Source organism: Vipera ursinii (genome assembly GCF_947247035.1).
Source record: "Vipera ursinii genome assembly, chromosome: 10".
In the NCBI taxonomy this organism is placed as follows: domain Eukaryota; kingdom Metazoa; phylum Chordata; class Lepidosauria; order Squamata; family Viperidae; genus Vipera; species Vipera ursinii.
The window spans coordinates 1,419,909-1,438,881 of NC_139520.1; the positions used below are offsets into that span (position 1 = coordinate 1,419,909).

The window sequence follows — 18,973 nt, forward strand, 5'->3', positions numbered from 1 at the left end:
ATAGCAGCAGCCAGATCATCATAGAATTTGTCTATCTTCTACTGAAGATGATAATGTCAGTGCATATGTGCTAATAAGAGTAACCAGCCCTGTTGATGAGTGGAACTGCAGGGACAGAATTCTTTCACTTCTGCAGCAGGTGGAGTAATGAATCCTAGTAGGGTGTTTCTGGCCGCAAAGCCAACCCCATGTTCCCTAGTCTCATTCAATGGTTTTCCCTGCCAAAAGAATGAGAAGTTTTTCTCCTTAACAGATCCCGAATCTGACAGCCTTGTCTCTTGAAGGGCAACAACATCCATCTGCAGTCTGCTCAGCTCCATGTCGATGACAGCTGTTTTACGTACGTCATCTATTTCTTGCAAATTGTCAGAAAAGCCGGGGGTCATTGTCCGAACATTCCAAGTGCCCAACTTTAGGGCTAAAATTTTCTTATGTTTGTTGCATGGTGCAGAATTATTGATCTGCTTGTCGGCTTTGACCCTAAACCCCATGCACCCTGTGAGGTTAACAGACCGTGGCAGGGCAGCACCTTACTGGCAGGCGGTAGCTGGCCAGTGAGGTACAATGACCTCTCCCACCATCGAAAGTGGCCCCTGGCATCACATTCTATGCCAATCAAGCACTTATAACCGGTAATTGCCACTTCCCATGTTGTTTCAATACTGTATGCAAAGCTGGAGTGTCCTCTCCAGAGCACGAGGCCTGGGTAGCTTAATATGGAGGATAGACTGTTACCCAAGCAGCAGATCCCCCCCCTCTCCACATTACTGAAATAGTCCAATGGAATGGCGAGGCCGATACGATTAGTTTCAGCTGCGTTGCAGGAGTTACCAGAACGTGATTGTGCACAGTCATGAACTGCTTCTGTGACTCCATCTCTGGATTTTACTTCGAGGTTGACTCCTGAAGCCTTTTCCAGTAGCAGATATAGCCACAAGGCAGTGGAGGTTTGAAATCAGAGTTTCCGTTCTCTTAGAAGATGGTTCTGCTCTTTTATCTGCCATTGGGGCATAGAGCCCTCTTCCGCCTTCAAAACCATTGACCGTCTTCTCCTGTAACCCTGGAAAGGGGCCCTTACGAGGTGCTACCAGCTGGGCCAGCTGGACCAAGGTTTTTTAGGGAGGTATTACTCCTCCAGTGGATCATGTTCTGTCAGAACTCTGCTATGACCTGTCCGTCTTGAGTGGTCCTGCATGGCATAGCTCATAGCTTCATTGAATTACGCAAGCCCCTTTGCCACGACAAGGCAGTAGTCCATGAAGAGGCTTCTAGTGCTTTGTTCCTCTGTCCTAGTCCTATTAGACCTCTCAGCGGCTTTCGATACCATCGACCATGGTATCTTACTGCGGCGTCTCAGGGGGTTGGGAGTGGGGGGCACTGTTCTCCAGTGGTTCTCCTCCTACCTCTTGGGAGATTCGCAGTCGGTGCTGGCAGGAGGGCAGAGGTCAGCCTTGAGGCCTCTCGTTTGTGGAGTTCCCCAGGGGTTGGTCCTCTCGCCTCTCCTGTTCAACATTTATATGAAGCCACTGGGTGAGAGCATTTGTGGTGTTGGGGTTGGGTATCATCAGTATGCTGATGATACCCAGCTCTTCATCTCTACCCCAAACCACCCCAGTGATGCCCTCGATGTGATGTCCTGTTGCCTGGAGGCGGTTCGGGTCTGGATGGGGAGGAACAGGCTTCGGCTCAATCCTGACAAGACTGAGTGGTTGTGCGTGCCAGCATCTCAGGAATTTCTGACTATTCCATCTTTAACCATGGGGGGGTGACTTATTACCCCCCGTAGATAGAGCTTGCAAATTGGGTGCCCTCCTGGATTCAAAGCTAAATTTGGAAGATCATATAGGAGCTGTGACCAGGGGGGCTTTTGCCCAGGTTCGCCTGGTGCGCCAGTTGCGACCCTATCTGGACCATTATGCCCTGCGTACAGTCACTCATGCACTCGTGACCTCTCGTATAGACTACTGCAATGCTCTGTACATGGGGCTGCTCTTGAGTACCACTCGGAGGCTTCAACTGGTGCAGAATGCGGCCGCGCGAGTTGTGATGGGGGTCTCCCGATACTCCCATGTAACACCTCTACTCCGCGAGCTGCATTGGCTTCCAGTTGCCCTCCGGGTGAGATTCAAGGTGCTGGTGATTACCTATAAAGCCCTAAATGGCATGGGTCTGGATTACTTACGGGAGCACCTGCTGCCGGCGTCTACTTCCCTTCGTCCTCTGCGCTCCCACAGAGAGGGCCTCCTCAGGGTGCCGCCGGTCAGAGAGTGTCGGCTGGCGGCCTCCAGGGGGAGAACATTCTCTGTGGGCGCGCCAGCCCTTTGGAATCAATTACCGGTCGAGCTCCGGATGGCTCCTGACCTTCGCTCTTTCCGCCATGATCTGAAAACTTACCTATTTGAACAAGCCGGCCTGGTCTAATGGGTTTGGTGTATTTTATTTAGTATTTTTAATTATTTATTGTAATGGGCTAGCTCTATTTAATCTTATTTTTAACTTTTGTATATTGTATTTTTATTGCCCTGTACACCGCCCTGAGTCCTTCAGGAGAAGGGCGGTATAGAAATTAAATAAAATAAAATAAATAAATAAATAAAAAATAAGTTGACCCCTCTTCTTTGTGGCAGCCCTTCAAATACTGGAATCATGTCACCCCTAGTCCTTCTTTTCTCTAACTAGCCATACCCAATTCCTGCAACCATTCTTCATATGTTTTTGTCTCCAGGCCCTTAATCATTTTAGTTGCTCTTCTTTGCACTTTTTCCAAAGTCTCAACATTTTTTATGTAATGTGGTAAATTGGATGCAGTATTCCAGGTGAGGTCTTACTAAGGATTTATAAAGTGGTACTAATAATTCACGTGATATTGATTCTATGCCTCTGTTTATACAATCAAGGATTGTATTAGCTTTTTTGGCTGCTGCTGCTCATGTTTAAGTGATCATCCACTAGGACCCCAAGGTCTCTCTCACAGTTACTGTTTTTGAGCCATGTTTCACCTAATCTGTACTTGTACCTTGGTTTTTTCCTGCCTAGGTGTAAAACCTTGTTGACCCATGTCACTGAAAGTAGTTTTAATCATCCTGTTGTCAATGCTGCTAACATTGAATGTTATTGCTTGACATGAGATGAAGAAGTAGCTATTTCATATGTTAAACTTGTGTAGCGCTTTAAGACTTGTGTATTGTTTTAGTTTAAAATTGGTGGGAGGAAAGAGTAGGAATGCACTTTGAAGACCCTGGCAGCCATTAAATCAGCAACCAGAGTGGGGCCAGCAGCCACTGGAGACACAACAACAGCAGTGGGGGCCCTGGCAGCTGGTGAATCAACAACCAGGGTGGGGCCAGCAGCAGTGGGACACCCAGCAACAGTTGATCCAACAACCAAGGGGGGGGAGAGCAGCAATGGGGGCCCCAGCAGCCGTTGAACCAACAACTAGGGTGGAGCCAGCAGCAATGGGGGCCCCAGCAAGCAATGATGAGCCCACCCTTCAGAGCAACCTTCGATGGGGACCCAGAGAAACTGACTTTTTTCCTCAACCAAGTACGCTTTCACTTGAATTGCTGGGGTCACTCTTACCCAGACCCGAGTGCGATGGTCAATGTGATTGCATCCAACCTAGAGGGAGAAGCATCCGAATGATTGAACAATTTATATAACGAGCAGGCCCCTGAATTGGAGGACCCCCACCTTTTCCTCCTGGGGCTGAGGAAAAGATTTGAGGACCCATCCATTGCCCTCAAAGCGGAAGAACAAATCCATAAGGTAAAGCAAGCTGGCCGGCCTGCCCTAGAGTATGTGCGGGAGTTTTGAAAGATGGCAGGAAGGATAGAGAGATGGCCTGAGCAATCAATGATTCATCTTTTTAGAGAAGGGCTAGACGACCACCTCTCTCAGGCATGTATCTATAGAGCTGTACCCGACCAGCTACATGAATGGTACCAGGCAGTGGTGAAATTAGATGTCCAGCTTGCCCGCTATAAAAAGCCTCCCCCACCTGAAACTGCACCAAAACCAGGATCCAGATGGCTACCACCACCCCGAAAACCCCCAACGTCTGCTACTGCTGAAAGACCTAGACCACCCACAGGTCCGCCAATCAAGTGCTTTCAATGCGGACAGCAGGGACATCGAGCAGCAAACTGCCCAGTTCCTTACCCGCAATAGCAGAGTAGACCAGATCCAACAACAAGGAAGAAACCCGCACAGCAGCCATTGAGAGAAAAGTCCAACTGGGCCATCCAGGAGCCCGTTACCCAGGTTATGTCCCCCACCCAGGAGGACACTGGCCCACCGACCAGGCCCACCCCAACTTTACCCAGTTTTGACAGCGACGATGAAGGGGAGAACGACCCGATGGTGAGTCGACCCATCCTACCTTTTTTATTGCCTGCTAAACTCATAATCCCTAAGTCAAGGGCACAAGTAGACCTGAAAGTGCTACTTGATACCGGCTGCTCCCGATGCATCATTAGCCTGTCATGTGCCTTGAGACTGGGCATACGGGCCAAGCCGCTCTCCAAACCTGTGAGGTTCGAGCAAGCCGAAGGCTCCCTAATGGGAGGGACTTTAGTCATGCAATTAACAGAGCCCTTACACCTGGAGATAGGCGAGCACTGGGAGTTTATTCGCTTCCTAGTAGCTCCAAAGATGTCTGAGACTGTGATCCCAGGACTAGCCTGGCTAGACAAATGGAAGCCGCTTACCTGGTGGGAAAAAGGAATGAGAACTGTGAGATTACCCATAGGGCCCGATCCCCCCATTGATTCAACAGATGTTACAGGGGATTTTAGCCCACCCAACAAGCAAGCGCACATGGCTGCCTTACGACCTCCTGGCAAGCCGCTCATCCCCGGCGAGTACCAGGACCTAACGGAGGTGTTTAGTGAGAAAGAATGCAATACCTTGCCTCCTCACCGTCCCAATGATTGTTCCATTGAATTGCTACCAGGGGCCAAACTCCCCCAACCAAGAATGTACGCTATGTACCCCCTTGAAATGGAGGGGGGATTCATCGAACGGGCCAAGTCTACTGTGGGAGCCCCTGTGTTGTTCAAAGAGAAAAAAGATGGGTCTTTACATCTATGCGTGGACTATAAAGGCCTAAACGCTGTGAGTGTGGAAAATAAATACACTCTCCCCCTCCTGAAAGATTTGCTAACCCATCTGGCGAAGGGGAGTGTCTTCACCAAGTTAGACCTGAGAGAAGCATATTACCGGGTAAGAATAAAGGAGGGGGACGAGTGGAAGACAACTTTCAACTGCCCCTTGGGGAGCTACCAATTCAAAGTCATTGCCATTTGGACTTCAGGGGCCCCCCGCCGTATTTATGCAGTTGATCAATGAGGTCCTACATGAACACCTATATAAAGGGGTCCTATTATACCTTGATGACATCTTGATATACAGCACGAATATGACCGACCACATAAAACTGGTCAGAGAAGTGTTAAAGAAACTACTGAATGCCAAACTTTATGTCAAACTGTTGAAATGTGAATTTCACCAAACCCGATTAGATTATCTTGGCTATAGAATCTCCAATGAGGGTATTGAAATGGCCCAGCCAAAGTAAAAACTATAATTGAATGGCAGCCCCCCAAAACCCACAAACAGCTCCAGAGCTTCCTAGGGTTTGCTAACTTCTACCGTCGCCCAGTGCACTCCCACAGGGAGGGTCTGCTCAGGGTGCCGCCGGTGAGAGATTGCCGGCGGGTGACACCCAGGGATAGGGCCTTCTCAGTGGGAGCGCCTGCCCTCTGGAACCAGCTGCCGGTGGAGCTGAGGACTGCCCCCGACCTCCGATCATTCCGCCGGGGCCTGAAGACCTGGCTCTTTGAGCTCTCAGGCCCAGGCTGAGGAGAAATTTTTAATTGGGGTTTTAAGTATACAGGGTCAATTTAATATTTTTTAATTTGGTTTTTTTAACTTTTGTATGGTGGATTTTTTAATTCCCTGTAAACCGCCCTGAGTCCTCAGGGAATAGGGCGGTATATAAATGTAACTAAATAAAATAAATAAATAAATAAATAAATTTATTCCCTCTTTTGCTGAGATTGCTCTACCTCTTACAGAACTACTAAAAACGGGCAAGGGAGGGGGAAAACCATGACCTGGTCAGCCACTAGCATGGACTATGAGTTGTCAGAAAGCTTTTGAGAATTTAAAAAGACTATTTGCGGCTGAACCAGTCCTAAAGCCCCCTTGCCCAGGGGAGTCTTTTGTAATTCAGGCAGACGCCATTGACGTGGCAGTCGGAGTGGTGTTATTGCAAAAGAATAAAAGCAGGGTCCTACAACCTTGTGCTTACACCTCTAAGAAATTTACTGAAAGCGAGAGGAGATGGACAGTCTGGGAGAAGGAGGCCTTCGCAATTAGGTGGGGGCTATTAAACTGGCGGCACTACTTAGAAGGGAGCAAGGTGCCTTTTGAAGTATGGACAGATCACAAAAATTTAGAGGCACTAAAAACTCCCTGAAAATTGTCCCCAAAACAAGTACGATGTGCACAGTACTTCAGCCATTTCAACTTTACTCTAAAGTACATACCAGGAAGAAAAAACTTCCTAGCTGATGCGCTCTCCCGATTGCCACAATACAAAAGTGAACGCAAAGAAGTTCATGAGGCAATTATCCCCGGTCCACAAACTGCAGCCCAACTCACACCTCGCAGGACCCCTAATCCTGATGACCCCGGGTTAAAGAAAATAAAATGAGAACTGCTCACTGATCAATGGTTTAAAGACAATCAGACATCTCTAACATGAGTTATGAGAAGAGATTCTTGTGTGAAACCTTATAAGGGGTGAAGAATTACTAAGTTTGTATTTGTTAAACTCAATCTACAAAATGAGAAACCCCAAACTTTGCAACAAGAATATGCCCAAATTAAACATAATAATGATCAAACAACTTCTAAAATAGACCGTTTAGAAGAAGACGACAGATGGAAACATGTCACTTATAGAAAAAAACAACCTAGTACAAAAGCCCTGTGTAACCCATCCCACTCTGATGCAGCCCCACTGGAGGTGAGCAATTGTTTTCATAGACTCTCCCTGGAAGAAAGCAGACAGACAGAAAAGAAGCATCGTCCTTAAAAAAGTAGCATCATCAAGTGCTTCTGTGACATGTAGAAAAATACCCCAAATCTCCCTAGGAAAAAAGGGGTTCCATCTTAGGCCAGTATTCTTCACTATCTTCATCAATGACTTACATGAGGGAATAGAAGGGGAACTCATCAAATTTGCAGATGATACTAAGCTGGCAGGAATAGCCAACAACCCAGAAGACAAGCTCAGGATCAAAAAGATCTTGACAGACTTGAACAATGGACCCTATCCAACAACATGATATTTAATGTGGAGAAAAGCAAGGTTTACACCTAGGCAGGAAAAGACAAAGGTACAAGTACAGATTAGGTGAAACCTGGCTTAATAGCAAGTAACTGTGAGGGAGATCTTGGAGTCCTAGTGGGCGATCACTTAAAACATGAGCCAGCAGTGTGTGGCAGCAGCCAAAAAAGTCAATGCAATCCTAAACTGCATTAACAGAGGGATTGAATCAAGACCACTCTATAAAGCCTTAGTAAGACCACATCTGCATCCCCACATTATAATAAAGATGTTAATACAGTAGAACAGACATGTCAAACTCACGACGTCACGTGACGTTGCACAACTTATCAGGACAGTTTTGCGATTGCCAGCAGTGGGGTGGGCGCAGCTTCCCCGTGACGCGTCTGGCTTGTGGGCCAGCAGTTTGACATCCCTGCTCTAGAAGGAGTGCAGAGAAGAGCAACAAAGATGATTAGGGAGCTGGAGGCTAAAACATGAAGAATGGTAGCAAGAACTGGGCATGGCTAGTATAGTGAAGAAAAAGACCAGGAAGGTATATGATAGCAGTATTCCTGTCAGGTCCCCTTTTGGGTGCCCTGCCATTCTTTTGGAGGGGGAGGAGGAGGCTCTGGGTGGGAGCATTCTTTGCATACTTTCATTTTTGCTGTAACTGAACGGGAATTAGGTATGGGGATCATCTTCAGAGATGAGATGGACTTCCCCTCAGCCGGTTCCAGCCTGACTCCCAGGTCGCTGCACCCTGAGGATGACCTGTTATCATCTGTATCTCAGTGCTCTCAAAATAACCTTGTGGCACTGTATTGGCTGCCGGTGGGGGGTTGGGTTTTGGAATGGGAAGAATTGCTTTGTGCTTTGCGTGAGGCGGTTAGATTCTACCTGTCTTTACTGCAACCACTTTCTTTAAAAGTTCTTTTGATTAACCCTATGGAGTCAAGAGTCATGCTTTCCTGAGAGGATCAGCTCGGGCAGGTCCTTACAATTCCAATATTTGAGGGGTTGTCACAGAGAAGAGGGGGACAACCTATTTCCCAAAAGCACCTGAAGGCCAGACAAGGAATAACAGATGGAAACTGATCAAGGAGAGATTCAACCTAGAAATAAGGAGAAATTTTCTGACAGTGAGAACAATCAACCAATGGAACGGCTTCCCTCCAGAAGTTTTGGGAGCTTCATCACTGGAGGCTTTCAAGAAGAGACTTGTCAGGGTCTCCTGCTTGAGCAAGGGGTTGGACTAGAAGACCAACAAGACCCTTTCCGACTCTGATATGTTGTTATGATGAAGACTAGGAATTACTTCTTTAAATATTTCTTTCTTCCTTTTCTTATTTCTTCCTCTTTCTATTTTCCTTTTTATTGCACTTTTTATTCTCTTCTTTTTCTCTCTGAGTTTAGTTTACATTGTCTTTTACTACTGTTATTAACATTTTCAATTAAAAATATTTTAAAAAGATGTTGCAATCACATGACAACCTTGCTTAATGACCTGCAGGTTCTTCACTTAACAATGGCAACTGAGACTGCCAGAATGGCCATCACTATGTGGTGCAGTCACAGGATATTGTACTTTACAACTGGGATACTTAGTGAAGTGGCAATTGTGGTCCTGATGGTTGTCATAAGTGGAGGATCACCTGTAATTATCGTATTCCTCCAAGATATTTACTTATTATTTTCTTTTTCCCCTCTTTTATTGATTTGAGTTGTGTTAACCAAATATTTTAAAAATTCAATAGTGACATATTTTGACTAGAAAATAGGTATGAAATGTTTTATAGTATATTAAGTTTTAATTGTGCATTAAATAGATTAAGTATATGATGTTTTTGAGAATGCCATTCAAGATATATTAACTATCTGCTGTTATAATCATTGTTTATAATATTTTTAATTACCTATATTCATATTTTTAAAAAATATTAAAAAGTGGTAAAGTTTATCTCTGCCTACCCCTGCACACTAGGAAACAGGTGGGTTGAATAGCTAAAATCTTTTAAACAGAAAACATTCAAAATCATATTAACTCTTAGAGAAATACTGTAGGTTCTCCCCATTTACTGCCATTTGCAGATTTGATAGGCTTTCTCATCATACAGAGACTGAACTGTGGTTCCTACCTCATCTGATACTTTTGCAAGTCAATGATGGACCATGCCTGTACTCTGGAACAAATATCTGGGTATCCTTGGGAGCTGTGAAAGCCAACGAAAAATTGCTGGCTGTTTTGTGCAAGGGATGAAGAGTTTCATTGTTCTGCCTTTTCCATCTTCCAGAATTATATTGGTTCAGGAAAGGAGCAAATATTGAAGGTCTATTACTTGCCAGGAGTTCCAGAGGTCTTTCAGAGAACCTTCCAAATACAGGTGGCTCACCTGGAACCAGATAGGATCACTCTCAAAGGACAGGGAGTTTTCCCTAGAATTTGCTTGGATCTGCCCAGAAATATTCACGGTAAGAGTAATAGTACTTTGTCTTCCCATGAAACTAATATAGCTGAAAAATATGTTAATTCCTTAACAAATATTCACCAGCAGTATGCATGAGTTTCAAACAACAAACAATGTTTTAATTGATAATTCTAGCTGAACAGAACTCAAAGAAACTCCTTTTGGTCCTGGTTTTCATACTAGGATGCCCAAATATCTTTTTCATACTAGAATCAGACGTATTGGCTAAAAGGGTTAATTTTAAATATTGCTTTCTATTACTGAGAATGTTTCAATTTTTTTCTTAAAATCATGCTCGGCCTATGAAAAATATCAGTTAGCCATTTTTGCCTCAGCCACATATAAACAACAGGTCAAAATCAATTGAGCATGAGCTCAATCAAAAGCAACGACTTTCAGCGCTGGACTTGTGTTTTAAAAGAAATCTTGCTAGTGAATTCTTGTGTGCATGACATCTCTACTACAACAGCAAAGAAAAATGCAGTTTAGCTACATTTGCAGTTGTCAGGCTTAAAGCCCATTGTCCTGTATTTAAATCAATAAGCTCAATATCAAAACATAAGTGTGTAAATAAAACTTCCAACCAAACTAACATCACGGTCTTTTCACTTTGAATGAAATTTTTATTTCATTTTTTTATATTTTTATTATTTAGAGAGTCCACCTTTCAGCCAATACATGATTTTAAGGCAACTTCCAAGAATTAAAAATGCAAAATATATTAAAAGTTTGTGTGGTTAAAATTAAGAGTGAAAATTAAAATCAGCATCAATAAATAATTAACCATCAAAAGCTTGTGAAAAGAGTTGCTTTCTCTATGTTCCCACTATATTTAAAAATAGGGGGAGGAATGTTTTCTTGGGGAAAGTATTCTATAGCATGGGAGGTCAATATCCATCCAAATGGAAAGCAGCAAAGGAGCCAAATTAGACCATTTGTATTATTAAATACATCCTGAAACCTGGAGTCCAGAACATGGAAGCCACTGAAAGGAGCACAGCCTCCTTCGAATGCACTTCTTCTCAACTCAGAATGCCTGGCCTTCCTGCTCTTCATAGGAAATGAGCGGTACAGCAGCATCCTCAGAGAAGTGAAGCAGCGACTAGAGCAGGAAACACAAAAAGATTTCAGCAGTAATTCCGAAGCATTGGCCACTGAACCACCCATGGAAGAATCCTTCACCACGGTAAGATGAACAGCTCTTCCATCTGACTGACAGCTGGGCTGGGTGTAGGCACTTAGGTGGAATTCAGCCCCTGAGGAGCAGCCACAGTCCTCTATGACACAACTATCTCAGGGAGTGGCACCAAAGGCCAATGCTTTGGGGGAGGGGCTACATTCTGATTTGGGTGAGGTCAGGATGCAAGAGTGGAAGTTTAACACTGCCACAGACATGCTAGAGTTATTGACTCTTTCTGGTGTCTTAAGCTCAACACACAACTCCAGCTGGAGATGGAAAGGCTACTTGTGCAAGAGCACGCTCTGGAGCAACAGAAGCTGCTGGCCTTGGCTTCAGCGGACGACCCAGCAGCCTGTCAGCGAGCTCGCCGGAAACTGGTCAAGTTAGTGCATATAGCTTATTTCTGGTCCAAGAGGATGGGTTTCCAGGAGTTTTCCCAAGGAATCATCAATGCAATGCATACTCCCCAATCAAACCTGTTTGCCTGATCTTTAAGGCCTCTCTTTAGCAGGGTGACACACTGTCTAGCTTGAGAATCTAGCTGTGGTTTTCTCCTCTCTAAGCTGGTTGAATGTTTATGAAAGGATTTCTGTGCATGAAGATATAAGGGAAGGGGTCAAATGAAGAATGATTAGGGAACTAGATGTCATCCCCCAAGCTTTGCAAAGCTGACAGCCTGACATTAGCAATGGGGGAGGGAAGAGTATTGGAATGCAAGTACAAGAGGGAAACCTAAGCATGCCAGCTGAGGAATGAGGAGCAACTGCTAGCCAAGGTCACCCAACAGAATGCAAAGCAGAAAAGCCCATGAAACTGAAGGCCTGTTACCCAAACAATATAAAAGGTAAAGGCAAAGGTTCCCCCGCACATGCGTGCTAGTCGTTTCCGACTCTAGGGGCCGGTGCTCATCTCCGTTTCAAAGCCGAAGAGCCAGCGCTTGTCTGAGGATGTCTCCGTGGTCATGTGGCTGGCATGACTAGACGCCAAAGGCGCACAGAACGCAGTTACCTTCCCACCGGAGTGGTCAAACAATATACCAGCACTTAACTGGATGCTTGCTGATAACAGGAGAGGTGGCCAGGGAAAAGGGAATGTTAATTGCATTATCTGTGTGAAAAAACACCAGATTAAGCTCCAGTCAAGTATACTCTTGGCAAAACAATGGTCCAGGAGTCTTTCTTTGCTAGGTGAATGAGAGGGATAATTGACACTAGGTATGTCTAGCCTAAAAAGAAGGATTTGGGATGACAGGATATCTGTCTTCTAGCACCTGAGGGACTGTCACAGAGAAGAGAGGGTCAGCCTATTCTACAAAGCACCTGAAGGCAGGACAAGAAGCAATGAGTTCTTCAGTGGGAGCTCCAATCTCAAACTAGGGAGAAATTTCTTGACAGTGAGAAGAATTAATCAATGGAACAGCTCGCCTCCATGATGTGCGGGTGCTCCATTGCTGGAGGTTTTCAAGAAAAGATTGGACAACCATTTGTGATGATATAAGGATTCCTGCCATGGGCTAATTCTATGATTTTATAGACTGCTGCTTAACTCTCTTTCTCTCCCTCATAAGCACAGCCTGGTCATGCCAATCTTTAGTGTGGTTGAAATTAATGAACTGGTGAAATTTGAGATTTTGTAGAAATCATCTTGTTTGTTAACATTGTCCACATTATGCTTTTTAAGAGCCCAGCTACCTGAATATATCTTAGATTTTGGCTACATAATCATGGGCACCATCAGAACTCACATCATCAAGATCACAAACACTGGCCATTTCCCCGTCTCCTTCCACGCAGATCGACGGGACCTGCGGGACACAGGTACAAAAAGGGAATTCCATCTTTTTCTAGCCTATGTTAAAAGAGTAAACAACTATTTAAGGCCCAGATAATTAAATGGAACAAAATACATTGAAACTTCCCATGTTTACTGGACAAGTGTAGTTTTTTAGTATATTCAAAATATTGTAGTTTTGTCCATTGCTGGTCATCTCCTATGCCATGGAGATTGCAGTAGAGAGAGGGAGAAGCTCACAGGATCTCTTTCTAGCCTTGCTCACTTTTATCTGTTTGCAACGTGGGTCAATTTACTGCTGCCCTTTACCACAGACCAGAAGAGGCTTCTGTTACTGTGACCAAAAATAATGCCAGGTTTAGCTTGCTGCTTAACACCAATAAACAAACAAATAAACAAATGGTAAGCCCTGGTTCAGTCTGTTCAATATGCACACGCATACACATACGCATAGATGTGCCTGCAGACAATTCCTAATGATTATATTCACATGTCACATTAAGCCAAAATTGAGCCAAAGCACTGTGCAATACTCAGCATGTTAGACTTGGATATCTGTTTCTCGCCATCTATCTTTCCGCAGTTGTAGGTGGGGAACCAGCATGTCTGTACCCTTTAAATGTCTTGGAGATGCAATATGTATGGAATTCAACAGTCGCTTCTTTTCATATATAGTGAGAGCTCTTTCTATCCTGAGTCAGGTTTCAACACTGAACTGGATCGGGTAAAGAATCTGCCTTTCTGCGAGACAGAAACATTTGAAATATGGTTTGACCCCCAGAGTGCCGGCTGTGCCCTTGGAGAGAAAGAAGTGCTGTTGCCCATTAAGGTGCTTTGAGGGTTCTTTTACACACATACAGAGAGAGAAAGAGAGGGAGGGAGGGAGGGGGAGAGAGAGAGAGAGAGAGAGAGGCATACCCACCCACACACACAGAGTTATGCACTGCTACCTTCCCTAAAAGAGGAAAAATGGGCAAAAATTGTCTAGACCAGCTGAGTCAGGCTATGATGCATTGAGGAAGGGGCTCACTTCCGCTTCCTTGAGAGCAGGTGAAACCACCCTCTCTTTCAAGGAGGAATTAGCCTTTGCCTAACCCAATTACACACACCCCTCCCAGGCAGCCTTAATCGGCCAGGAGGGACCTGGATCTCATGCAGAAGTGGCCAGACTGACATCTGAGAAAAACTGTGTCCGCTTCCTTAGGTTCAACAGAGTCAAACTTCTCCCAGCCCCCCTCCCCCATCAGTTAGCCCTGCTTCAATGCCAGAGTCTAACATGGAGTAAATGTGAATGATTTAACCATGCAATGCCTAGCAGATTTCTTCCAGCCTCCTTGTAAGGGAAGCTCAGAGTTATAGTGTTGCCCATGAAAGGAAAAGTTAGGGGATGTGATGTGAGAGCTGGGCAAGTAGAGTTGAACTAGTATCTGACAAACAGTTTAGCTAGCCTGACTGTAGAACCAACAGCTTATCCTAGCAACTGCAAGAGCAGAATGACTGTGCCTTTATCTAGCAGAGTTGGCTTGGATATGTGAAACAGGCCATTCCTGCTTGGTGGGAAGGAACTTAAAGGCTAAAGGAAAGATCCTCTGACCTGCTTACAACAAGATGGAGTGGCCTGAATTGCCTGGATTATTCTCATTGCCTTTTTCCAATTGTCCTCTCTAATCAGGACCTCTGGGCACAGGTAAGGTTGTGCCCACATGCCTCTTGGATGTGCTGGGGCAAGAAATGTGTTTCAGTCCCCCCATCTAACCTGTGGTTATGTCAGACGTTCTGAGGGTGGGGATAGGTGGGTCTGGATGAGAATAGCAGTCATATACCATACGTCACACTCAGGAGGGTTTGATATGATTTGCTGCAGGTTGTGGCTGGTCCCACGTTCCACATCTCTCTTCGGGCTACAGTGATCATGCCATCTCTCTGCATCTCCAGTGACAAACTAGAGTTCTCTGCTGTCCAGTGTGGACAGTGCCAAGTGGAGACCATCCAGCTTCACAATCAGCTGCAGGTCGTATGCGAGTGGTTTGCCACAAGCAATGAACAAATGAAAAAGGTAATGCAGCACTGAAACAGACCTTGCTTTGCTCTTCTCTGATTGCATCTTGAAAAGCAGCTTGATCTGTAGGAATTTGGGGTGGGATGGAAGTTAAGCTGCTTGAAAGATGCAGTTTTGGTTCTTAAGCTGAGCCCTTTGGATCTGTGTAACATTCAGGAAAATTCTAAGAAGTGAAAAACAAGATTCTTCTTTTCATATAAATTTAATAATATAATTTGCAAAAGATTTGCCACAGAGAATTGATTACACAACTCTTGATTCTGCTTTCTTCCATACAAATCTTTCAAAGTGCAAAATAAAACTCAACACAGCCTATGTCCCTATGCTCTACTTCAGGGCTTTTCAACCTTTTCACCCATTGTACCACTTTTAGGATATGGGAATATCCGAGTACCACCAGTCACCTAGCAAGGTGTCAAAAACTTGACCAAAAAAAAGGAAAAAAGTGATGAAGTACAGGTAGTCCTCGACTTACAAAAGTTCGCCTAGTGACTGTTCGAAGTTACAATAGCACTGCTCCATAGCCGAGCAAGATGCCTGCCTGCCCGGCGGCGCTATGCCTCCTGTCTGAGGTTTTCATTGTTGTGAGCATTTCTGTTGAGGATTGGCAGCGGGGATGGGGTGGGGGATGTTTGGTTTTTATTCCCCCCTCCCATCTGCTGGGTGGTTGCAGCAGGTTTTGGTCACTTCACATGACCCTGGGACACTGTGACCGTCATAAATATGAATCAGTTGCCAAGCATCTGAATGTAAATCACAAGACCCTGGAGATGCTGCAACATTCCAGCTGATCGGTGCTTCTTCTGGGCTCAGAAGCACCAGGATCAGTGCCGAGCTCCAGCTGGAGCCTGGCACTGATCCTGGTGCTTCCACTGAGCCCTGACAGCCCTGCACCTCCAGCCATCTCTCGCTCAGGCTTGTGTGGTGTTGCCACCAGTTCAGCTCATTCTCCTCCTCCGCTACCACTTTTTTAGGATGGTCGCGTACTACCTGCCAGGTGCCAATGTACCACAGGTGGTACCCGTACCACTGGTTGAAAAGCCCTGCTCTACTTGATTAGTTGTTGATCACATACTATGGATCAGGAATATGCCTATACAGTGGAGAAGGTGGAGTTGAATTCTTGTTTCTCTTGAAACCTCCATGACCCTCACCTGTCTGCAAAAGGAAAACCTTTCATCCTTGGTCATATGGATGGAAAACCCACCCTACTTCCAGGGACACCGTAAAGGTGTTTCTAGAAGCTCAGTCAAAAGTTTGGTGTGGGCTGAGGCAATAAGTCTCATCTTCTAGAGTGTGCTGTCCTTCAGAAGGATTCTTCAGAATGGAATAAAGAGGCAAGCTTTGCTCTTGACTTCATTGTTTATTGTAAGCTCAGGTGGTTAAGCACATGCCGATGACCTTGCGCCGGAAAATGCGTGAACACAGGGAGAAGCCCCATGTCTTTGAGATGATTCCCCCGTATGGGATCCTGGCTCCCGGAGAGCGGCTCAATGTGCAGGTCAAGTTTGCCCCAAGAGAAGAGGTACGAAATGAGAAAGCTGTTTGGAGCACAACAAATATTGAAGCGTTTTCAGGAAGAGTAGAGATGCATTGATGGCAGGAGAGGCAAAGAAAGGCAGGGCTTCATCATACCATTCAATTCCTCATGCAAAGTAGATTTATTAAGGAGGTATCACGCCTGGATATTTCCTCACTTTCCCTGCCAGGATTCTGCCCACATGCCGCTCCTGCTCTTCAGTTGGCTTTATATGGAAGAGCAGCTGGGGTCTCCATTCTGAGCTCAGACACTAGGAAGGGAACGCTACCCCAACAGAACTGGCCAGACAGTGATTACATTCCAATAGTCCAGATAGACAGCAAATCTTTTGGGTTAACTCTTTGCATTAATGCCTATTTTCCAACAGGACAGAACCCAAATATGTCTTTCTTTTTTGCCAGCTGTTCTGAGTTGAACAAATACTATCAACTGAAGCAGGGAGGCTTTTGGGTTAAGATGATTTGGGGGCCTTTTTACCTGTTCTTATTTGTAATAAAGTGATATTTTTTTACATCTTAGAAATTGTACCAGAATATCCTGATCTTAAGCATTTCGCAGAGCACTCAGCAACTGCTGCTGAATGTCTCGGGGCAAGGTCTGGAACCACGTCTTGAATTCAGCCCCTCCCTCCTGGAACTGGGGCCTCTCCTTCCCTATGGCACTGGGGATGAAGCTGAAGTGGTGGTGAAGAACCCCTGCAGCTTCCCTATTGAGTTCTACTCTTTAGAATTGGACCAGCAGTATCTTCTAGAAGAACGGGTGAGCCATTTGTGCCAGTTAAGAATAACCCAAAGTGTTTACTGTATAAATAATGCTCCTCCAAGTAGATATTCTGAGGTCAGCAATTAAAAGGTTCGTTGGATGCAGAAATGCATCACAATGTCTGTAGACCTTAGAACAGGTTGTGCAGTTTTCTTGAGTCAAGGACCACACTTGAAATGGTTGGGGGCCACTCTCTCAAAAGTAAAGGGGATCAGAGAATGAACCAGCACCCAGACCCAATCGCACATCCCCTCCCAGGTGACCTTGACAACCAGAAGGCTTAGAGTTGAACAAGGGAGTGGCAGCTGCAAGACTCCTGTTCACTTCCTCAGATTCAACAGGATCAAACTTCATGCAGATAACTTTAAGAGACTTCACCCCTTTAACCTTCAGTAGTTCTGCCCCAACAGAGTGAATCTCAGCAACTTCATCCACAAGATGCATACTATATCTCACCATTAAGCCCTCTAAGGTCACCTGAACCACTGGGCGGCTGCAATAAGCGGCCACCAAGGCTTTGGTCGGACTCTATAGCAGACCTTCCAGAACCAATCAAGTTCCTTTTGGAGTCCAGTTGGTTCTATCAATCCCCTGGAGTTAGCTGGTCTAATAGGACAAGCCTCCCTGCAAAGGCAGGAGGTGATAGAGAGCTAGAGGCTTAATAGAGAGTGATCTGACCAAGAGGACAGAAAGCAATATCTCCCCAAAATCCAGAACACCCTGTCATAGCTCTGACAGTCAGATGTTGTTATTTTTATTGAAAAGTTTTACAATACATTTTATCTTTAACAATCCCTCCCCCCCTCCCTCCACCCAACCCTTCCTAACCCTCCCTAACCCTCCCCCCCTTTCCCCCTCCCCCCTCCCCGACTTCCCAGAGCTAAATACAAGGTATAAAAGTAAAAACAATCATAAACAACCATATGTTAACAACAATAAACTATTAAGTCTATCGCACTCTAGCTCACATGAAATGACTACAAGCAATACTAATATCACATAAAAAACTTATACAAATGCTAAATGAAACTTTTTGGTCCCATATTTGTTCTGGATATAATCAATCCACTTTTTCCACTCCATAATATAACGTTGTTGCGAATGGTCTTTCAAATAAGCCGAAATCTTTGCCATTTCCGCCAGGTCAGAAACTTTTAGAGTCCATTCTATTATAGTCGGCAGTTCCTCCTTCTTCCAATATTGACCTACTAAAAGTCTTGCTGCCGTAATTAAGTTCAGCATCAACTTGGTGTCCACAACAGTAGTATCTGTAATTATGCCCAATAAGAACAATTGCGGACAAAACTTTATCCTTTGCTTAAATATCTTCTGCATATTCCACCAGATTTTAATCCAAAAAGCTTTAACCTTTTTACAGGTCCACCATATATGAAAATACGTTGCGTCTTTGCCAGCACATCTCCAACATTTAGGTTGGTAGTTCGGATACATACTTGCAAGCTTTTTAGGATCTAAATGCCACCTATAAAACATTTTGTAAAAGTTCTCTCTTAAGTTTTGAGCTTGTGTAAATTTTACGTTCCTCACCCAAATCTTTTCCCAAGTGTCCATTGTAATAACTTCTTGAATATTCTGAGCCCACTTTATCATACAATCTTTAACAAGTTCTGTTTCTGAGTCAATTTCTATCAATGCAAGATATATCCGTTTGATATGTGCTGGACCCTGATTTCTAATTTGCTTTACCAAATTTTCATCAGTCATTGAGAAACCAATTTTCTGGTCTTCTTTCCACCTGGCCCGTAATTGACCATATTGAAACCAAGTTTGAACAATCTTCTCATCTCGTAAAAAATTATACGGCTTCAAACACCATACG

General features: G+C 44.7%; 1 protein-coding gene across 1 annotated transcript in view; it reads left to right on the forward strand.

Moving 5' to 3' along the window:
• Positions 1-18,973, forward strand: part of HYDIN (HYDIN axonemal central pair apparatus protein) — a 358,209-nt gene that overhangs the window by 159,684 nt on the left and 179,552 nt on the right. Inside the window, exons 29-36 of the mRNA XM_083370240.1 lie at positions 9,628-9,805; positions 10,860-10,987; positions 11,230-11,363; positions 12,662-12,798; positions 13,474-13,601; positions 14,637-14,828; positions 16,210-16,356; positions 16,891-17,130. Of these exons, the coding sequence (XP_083226366.1) occupies positions 9,628-9,805; positions 10,860-10,987; positions 11,230-11,363; positions 12,662-12,798; positions 13,474-13,601; positions 14,637-14,828; positions 16,210-16,356; positions 16,891-17,130 (1,284 nt within the window). The remainder of the gene's footprint in view (positions 1-9,627; positions 9,806-10,859; positions 10,988-11,229; positions 11,364-12,661; positions 12,799-13,473; positions 13,602-14,636; positions 14,829-16,209; positions 16,357-16,890; positions 17,131-18,973) is intronic.